Source organism: Wolffia australiana, chromosome 5, assembly GCF_029677425.1.
Source record: "Wolffia australiana isolate 7733 chromosome 5, ASM2967742v1".
Taxonomy (NCBI): Eukaryota; Viridiplantae; Streptophyta; class Magnoliopsida; order Alismatales; family Araceae; genus Wolffia; species Wolffia australiana.
In genome coordinates this window covers 22,481,887-22,489,481 of record NC_135839.1, presented here as the reverse complement: position 1 = coordinate 22,489,481, position 7,595 = coordinate 22,481,887, and the positions used below count along the sequence as shown (strand labels likewise).

Genomic DNA, 7,595 nt, shown 5'->3' with positions numbered 1-7,595 from the left:
AAAGAAATTATTTTATGAGTAAAGGTTTATAATTTTCTATCAATTAACTTAAATATCGGTGATAAATGAGGTCATCAAGGTTAAAAACAAAGCTAACTTTTGTGACTCACATGACCTAGGGTCATGGAGCATATCTCAATCACCTTTAATGTTTTTTAAAAGGCAACCTCTAACATAAAGTGATATATTTTTAAATCTCATTGTAGAATGCATTTACCTGTAGAGTTTGTTTGAGACCACCCCATACACATCAGAGAAGTGTATTTTTTATTTATTTATTGAGATAAATATATTTTTATAACAAAATTAGTCAGCAATAATTATGGACCCATTTTAAGTATTATGGGGTATATTTTTAATGAGGGAAATACCTATATTTCTAAAATATCATACAGATATAATTAAAATTCAAGAGTGCAAGAGTGATTCAATTGAATCAGCCCAATTTTTTGCGTTACTGAATGAATGGAAATAAATTGCACATGATTCAAACAGTTTGTTAGGGAATGTGGAGACATAAAGTTCAATAGATATTTGTAATGATTAATGAAAGTGAGAGTTTTTGTTATTACAATTTACAAAATTACATGAGTATGTTGATTTTACTGTCTAGACACTGGGTGCATTTCATTTAAGTACTAAAATCTACTGGACTTGATTCATTGTGTTGTATTTAGAATTTTTAACCCTTACTTCATAATTCACAATAAATGCACCGCCGTCATTGATGAATTCTCAGCATAAATATTTCTCTAGCTTATCTATGAAAAGATGATGTCTTTATGATGTTTAAGTATTCTATAACAAACTTACAAAAGCAATTGAGTGAGTCTACTGAATCACTTCATTCTGATAGGGCAGGGAAGCATGACAGTTGATACAACGATGAAAGGATATGGCAAGGCTGTTTGAAAACAAGTCTATAATTAATGGACATGACATAACTTTTAAATATACTATAATATAAAATACCAACATTAGTGATTTTGTTGAAAGGAGAAATATTATAGATATAAATATCATCATGTTATACTTATGAAAACTCAAGATTAACTAAAAGCACAACCATAAAAGCAACATTATTGACATGAAAATATGTGTCAATGTCTAGAAGTTAACTTAATATGTCAGTCGGCAGAGAACACCAGAAATTGTGTTATATAAACTGGTATACAAATGCATGAAGATAAGGGGAAAGGAAAACGACCCTATTACTTTCTATCAGCCGAAAGTTGTAAGACTCTGATCATTTGTTATAAGATATATGGGAAGAACTTGTGTAGATGGATCATGCCAAATCTGAGAAATTATTGACTTGTCCGTAGACAAAGAAAGGATTAGGTTAAAGTAGGTATATAAGGTGAAGCTTAATCTCGATGGTATAGGTGAGCAATAATATATCTACTCCACCTAACCTACTCTTATTCTTATGGTATCGAAGCAAACGCCAACGTGATAGCAGCCTTTTACATCAGTAGGCACCTAAGAAGGTTCCATGCTACTGGAAAAGGATTGTAGATGTCCTGCTTATAAAAAAAAGACGACTCGCCTAGAAATTTTGTAATTTCCTGACTCAGACTCGTTTACATGTTTGGATACGAGAAGATCAATATCAATATGATACAGTCTTCTCTGATGGTACAATCTCAGAATAGAAGAAGTAGATAAAACAATATATTATCACTCTTGTTTACAAGTACCACAAGTTAGTAATTACAAGGTTAACTCACAAGGCGAAGGCTGGCCCCCCCCCCCCCCCCTCCTCTCTTAGGGATACCTTAAGAGCCTTAGGAAATTCTCCCACTTCTTCTTGAGAGTTTCTTTTCCTAATTCATACATACATAACTTACACATTTATACCACACAATTTAAGCAGTTATTCTTCATTTGCTTCTTCGAACATATCCAAGGGTGATGTCTGTTGGATGCCACCCTTGGATTCTTCATGAAAGGATGCCTTAGTTGGATGTGCTTCTTCAGGTACTTCAGTTGTGTTGTTGAGCTGTTTTGATACCCAATAAGATTCCAACGATTTCTGTGAATAACTGTCATAACTGTCGTCTGTAATAGTCAATATGGACTTATTTCGTCTCTTGTAACCTTTAGGAAGATTCGTATCACAATATGTACTTACTTGGGAAGTTATATTGGTCTAATGCCCAAGTATAATTTGAACGCATCATCTACAATGGAAGATAAGCGCATGACTTATTTCCAAGTATTTTTGTTAGTCATAAGTCGAAGAATTCTGCTTCACATTTAAGAGTGTAATGAATGGAGCTCATACTGATTAATTGTGATAATGAAGCTATCGTAAGATTTTCCAATAATAATAAGAGGTCAGGAGCTTCGAAGCACAGTGTGGTGAAGTTTTTAGTTCCTAAAGAGAGCATTAGAGATGTATCAGTGTCTATAAGCCCATAAGAATTAATGTATTCTAAAGTGACTAACTTGGTCGTTCTACCTATAACTTATTGCGACCAGACGTGTTTAGGGTGTGTTTTACTAGTCTCCTTGTCCTGTGCATTGAGGTTGCTCATAATGAGACAAGTATATTTATGTGATATCGCCTTGTTTCTCTGATTCCTATTCTTTATGTACCACGATTTGCTTTGGGCAAACGTCGAGAAAGAACTCAAACTATAATAGCGACCCTGTAAGTTCATCCAACATCCTATATTTTTTTATATTTAACGTCAAATTTAAGTAATTAGTGTATGGTCGGGGCATACGCCTTGAAGACATACCACTGCTCTGACTAATACTTAAAGGAGACTTTATGAACAAATGCTGAATGCATTCATTACCCCTATAATTTGGCCGTATTGCATGTGTATCCACTATAATGACATTTTAGATAAGGTCAAGCTGGAGACTGTTAGTTATGACACTGTCTAACACCCACTTGTATGGGGCATTATCACCTCACCAAGGATGGTGACTGCACGAGGTGAAGAACGATGACGTTAGAGAAGCACTGTGAATGGACTCCTCGTTAATAAAATACAATTGCTTACATCAAGACGCGAGCATCTCACCTGGTCTTCCAGGTCTCTGGCCCATAGAAAAAACGTCTAACTTTGCAGAAGCCAGAGCGAGGTATTGTAAGATCCAAGAAGCTTGTGCGACAGTTTACGCTGTCATAGTAAGTTCAGATACATCAACGTACACGCATGCAAACAAAGAAACAATGCCAAAGACAGCTTTCGACATAGCTGCATGAGGGGAGGACGCTTCGAGGGGTTGTAATAAAAATATATGAGGGGTGAGGAGGTAAGTTAAAGAAGAGACACTGCAACGGCACGAGAAGAGCGTTCCAGTATGATAATAAGCATGGGTATCGCTACTTGAGCGCAAGGACCGCGCAAGAAGACAAGGAGTACTTCACGGGTGTGGTTCGAGATCGTGAAGGTGGTCCGAAGCGCCCTCCGTCGTTGAACACGACGCCGGCCCACCTTGTTGTATTAGCCCAATCACCGAGGGAACATAAAATAAGCACTATCCGCCGGTGAAGATCGAGTATCTCTTGCCCTTCAAAGTATATATTTTAGGGGGAGTTAAGCGCGGTTGTAAGGAGATGGGAAAGGATTAGAAAGAGTGAGAGAGAGGTGAAGTTCAGTACTGCACTAATGATAAGGGTACAAGGTGGGACTGCGTTCTTTCATTCGCGGACTGCAAACGGGGCGATTGGCATGAAGTGGTGTCAGCGGTGACAGGAGGAAGGGAGAGAACGGCGACACATTTGGCAAACCCATTTACCTCGGTAACGCTTCTTGTACAGAGAGAGGCAGTCTACTTCGCCTTCAACCAGAAAGAAACGGGTTTTTTTTCATTGATTTGTTGTCGTTAGAGGGAACCTCTTTGTTGAAAGCTGCATAATTTGCGGCCTGACGGGTGTTGTAGATAGTCGAGTTCTTTCCTTGCAGCTCTACAGAGAATGACAACTCGAGACTACCCGTTAAGACTGATCTACGACTTGATGTTTTTCGGCTCTTATTTCGTCGCCGTCGTCGTCAATTTGGCCTTCAAAAGGCGCATTGAATTTGCCAGCCTAGGGAAACGGCGCACCGGTCATCAAGAATTTGACCTGAGGAGAATCTATTGCTGGGCAGATGAGTAGAGCTCACGCATCTGGGCTGCTCTGTCAGAGCAGCTCGCCGTGTTTGGAATTGAAAGCATCTTTGATGTTATGGTTCCTTCCATAACCGCGTAACTATCTAAATTTCGCCATCCAGGTTCTCTGTATGTTTTTCCAGGCTCATCGCCAGCGCGACGTTTAGTGATGTTTTCTTCCCTTATCAGCGCTGTTACTCTTTCTGTCTAACGCGCAGGTCGATGTATAAGCTTTTCTCACCCGCTGCTCACGAATTCCCTAAAGAGTACGCCTGAAATTTACCCGAGCCAGGAATGGAGAAATGGGACAGCCCATTCATACCGGCCTGGCAGAGAAGAGTACGACAATTTATACACAGAGAGAGAGAGAGAGTGAGAGAGAAAGAAGAAGAAATGATGCAGCAGGGTATGGCGGACCTTAGTCCCGGGGGAAGATAATGATGAATATCACATGCCCCTGGGGACCGAATAACCGAATAATCATTGGGATTGGCAAGGGGGGGACTTCTGATCACACTTCTCGCTGGCACATGAGGAGATAGCGGACGAGAACGAGGAGCGGCTGATTCATTGAATGGAAGCGAAAGCTAGCGTTTGTCGTCGCAGAGGGTAGGTTTCGGCGAAGGAGGTCCACCATGGCCCAGAGCAACGAGCGGCGCCGAAGCCGCCACGGTCTCGCGGCGCCTCTATACTCGCCGCTGGTGCGACCACTCACTCATGGTTTGCCGCCGGTGGTCCGCATCGCCGACGCCTCGACCAGTCTCGTCCGTTCATCACGTGAACCAAGTCCTCTCCTTTCTCGCTGTAGAGAGGGGAAGAAGAGTAGGGAAAAGAAAAGGAGAGAGAAAGAGAGAGATAAAAGGGAAGGGGGGGAGGACGGCGGCGGTGTCATGAAGGGGAAGGCGGCGCCGCCGTGTGTGGGAAGGGAGAGAAGATAACGGGGGCGCCGTGCTGGGGGTAGAGGAACATGAGCACGGTGGGGGCGTGGACGTAGGAAGGAGAGAGGCGGAAGGAGAAGCGCTGGAGAAGCACGGCGAGAGTGACCTTGGCCTCGAGCAGGGCCAGGTTCTGGCCGATGCAGGTGCGGGCGCCGAGCCCAAAGGGAATGAAGGCCGTGGGGTGGCGGGCCGCCCGGGCCACGCCGCCCTCGAACCGGCCCGGGTTGAACAGCGCCGCGTCGGGCCCCCACAGCCTCGGATCGTGATGGACGGCCAGGATCGGGATCATTAGCTCCGTCCCGCGGGGTACGTGGCAGCCGCCCAGCTCGACGTCCACCTTGGCCGTGCGCAGCGTCGCCACCGCCGGCGGGTACAGCCGCAGCGTCTCGTTCAGCACCATCCCCAGCTGCCGGATAAACAAGTCAGCAACGCCTTCTTATTAAGCAGCGGAGCGGAGACAAGGCTTACCGTCTTGAGCTTGGTCACGTTATCGCGGGTGGGAAGCTCGTTTGAGCCGCAGAGGCGGAGCACCTCGTCCCGCGCGAGCTCCTGCCACTCGGGGTGCATGGCGAGCAGCACGGTGGCCCAAGTCAACAGGTTCGACGTGGTCTGCTTCCCAGCGAAGAAGAACGTCTTACACTCCTCCACGATATCCTCCAGCGCGATAACCGTCGGCGCGGGGGCGTCTCCCGGCGGCGCCGCCGTCTTCGCGGCGGCGCTGGCGTTCATCAGCAGACCAAGCATGTCCTTAATGCCGCCGTCCTTCTCCCCTCCGCCGCCCCCGACCTTCCCGCGTAGGCCGATGAGCTGCAGCAGCGACTTCTTCACCTCTTTGTCCAGCCTCCAAGTGTTGGTGTTTCTCTTCGTCGGGAGGAACCTGCCGCGGCTCCCGTCGTCAGAGAAGCTCGAAGAAGAAGAAGAAGAAGAAGAAGAGGAAGTACCGGTAGCCGGGGATGAGGACGTTGCTGAAGGCTTCGGCAGCGAAGGCCATCTGCTGGGACTGGAGACGGAAGACGGCCTTGCCGTCATCGTAGCTCTGGCCGAAGGCGGCGCGAGTGAGGGCCTCCTCGGCCACAAACTGGAACCACTCCGACACGTCAACCTCCACCTCGCCGGACCCCGACGCCAGCGCCGCCCACTTGTCCACCATCTCCACCACGCTCCGCCCGATCATCGGAATCAACAGCTGCCCGACAAAAGACAGAGTCTTGAGATAGAAAGAGAGAGATTGAGATTGAGAGAGATAGATAGAGAGAGAGAGAGAGAGAGAGACCTTGAGATTGTCCAAGTGGAAGGTGGGAGTGATGACGCGGCGGCGGTGAGCCCATCTGTCGCCGCGGAGGCTGACGAGGCCGCCGCCCTCGAGCTGGCGGACGAGAGGATGAGACTCGTAGCGCTCGAAAAGGTCCGATCTGGAGACGAAGATCTCTCGGATGAGGTCCGGGTCGGCGACGGCGAGCCGCGGCGTGGGCCCGAACCAGAGGAGAAAGCTGGGCCCTGCAACAGAAGAGAAAGGGGTCCGCCATTACCACCTGCAACATCCTTCATTGAACGCGCGGAGAGTGGCAACTCCGGCGCGGCGTCGGGACAATAAAGAGGAGCCGGAGGTATTAAAGGAATCTGCTCTGCATCTCACGGAGCACATGGCCAGAGAGAGAAAAGAGAGAGAGATACCAGCCATGGCGCCTCCCCCTGGCGGTAACAGAGAAGCGATAGCTAGAAGAAGAAGAAGAAGAAAAAGAAGAAGAGAGAGTTTACCGTAGAGCTTCTTCCACTGGTGGTAGAAGGAGAGAACGCGAGGGAGGATGTTGTGGGAGAAGGGAGGGGACATGGGCATGGACTTGGAGGAGGCGTCGAGCATGAGGCTGACCATCTCGCGGACGTTGCCGAGGAAGAAGCGGTAAGGAGGGCCCTTGATTCCTTGCCTGGAGAAATGCCCTTCCACTCTCCTCGGACGCCACCATAGCAGCTCGAGCAGCCGGAATCCGACGGCCAGGATCGCCCCCGCCAGCAGCACCGGCAGCAGCCTTCTCCGCCACTGCGACGGCTCCTCCGCCTCCATAGCTTCTCCCCTCTTCTTCTGGAGCAGTGAAAATCCGGGTGTTTGGGCTTTAAAAAAGAACACGAGAGAGAGAGAGAGAGAGAGAGAGAGAGAGAGAGAGAGAGAGGGAGGGAGATAGAGCGAAAGGAGAGGAGCATGTATATATAGAAAGGTTGAGCTGGAGCTGGGTGGGTCCGCAGGGCCCGCCTACAGAAGCAATACAGGTCAACGAGGAGGGTCGGAGACGTATCCAAAGTTTTCTATGAGAGACGGCAGCCCCTCGGAAACCCCCCGTTCTCGGAAACTACGACGGCAGAGAGGCCGAGAAAATAGCGTTAGCAGGAGGGAAGACGATGACGGTTTTCATAATGACCGTGACGATAGGATGAGGATGATGAACTCAGGAGGAGGAGGAGAGAGAGATGGGGGAAGGGGATGAAGATTGAAGAACCCAGCTGTGATCTGCTGAAGAAGTCAACGGGGGGGGGGAGGAGGGGGGCGAG

The 7,595-nt window shown here is 47.6% G+C and overlaps 1 protein-coding gene across 1 annotated transcript; it reads right to left on the bottom strand.

The window, feature by feature from the left end:
- Positions 1-4,491: 4,491 nt before the first annotated feature.
- BAS1 (Cytochrome P450 superfamily protein) lies at positions 4,492-7,246 on the bottom strand. The gene is made up of 5 exons (XM_078576221.1): positions 6,810-7,246; positions 6,325-6,548; positions 5,993-6,237; positions 5,520-5,928; positions 4,492-5,457 (listed from the first exon to the last, which is right to left on the bottom strand). Exons 1-5 carry the CDS (start codon positions 7,111-7,113, stop codon positions 5,002-5,004), a joined length of 1,638 nt encoding a protein of 545 aa, XP_078432347.1. The 5' UTR covers positions 7,114-7,246; the 3' UTR covers positions 4,492-5,001.
- Positions 7,247-7,595: the final 349 nt, after the last annotated feature.

What these genes read in the sequence shown, in the direction of transcription:
- BAS1 (XM_078576221.1), bottom strand. Translation starts at nt 7,113, where the DNA reads ATGGAGGCGGAGGAGCCGTCGCAGTGGCGGAGAAGGCTGCTGCCGGTG. An exon ending in TCCACTTGGACAATCTCAAG is followed by an intron (nt 6,238 to 6,324) that starts GTCTCTCTCTCT and finishes TTTGTCGGGCAG; the next exon opens with CTGTTGATTCCGATGATCGG. An exon ending in GTCCTCATCCCCGGCTACCG is followed by an intron (nt 5,929 to 5,992) that starts GTACTTCCTCTT and finishes GAGCCGCGGCAG; the next exon opens with GTTCCTCCCGACGAAGAGAA.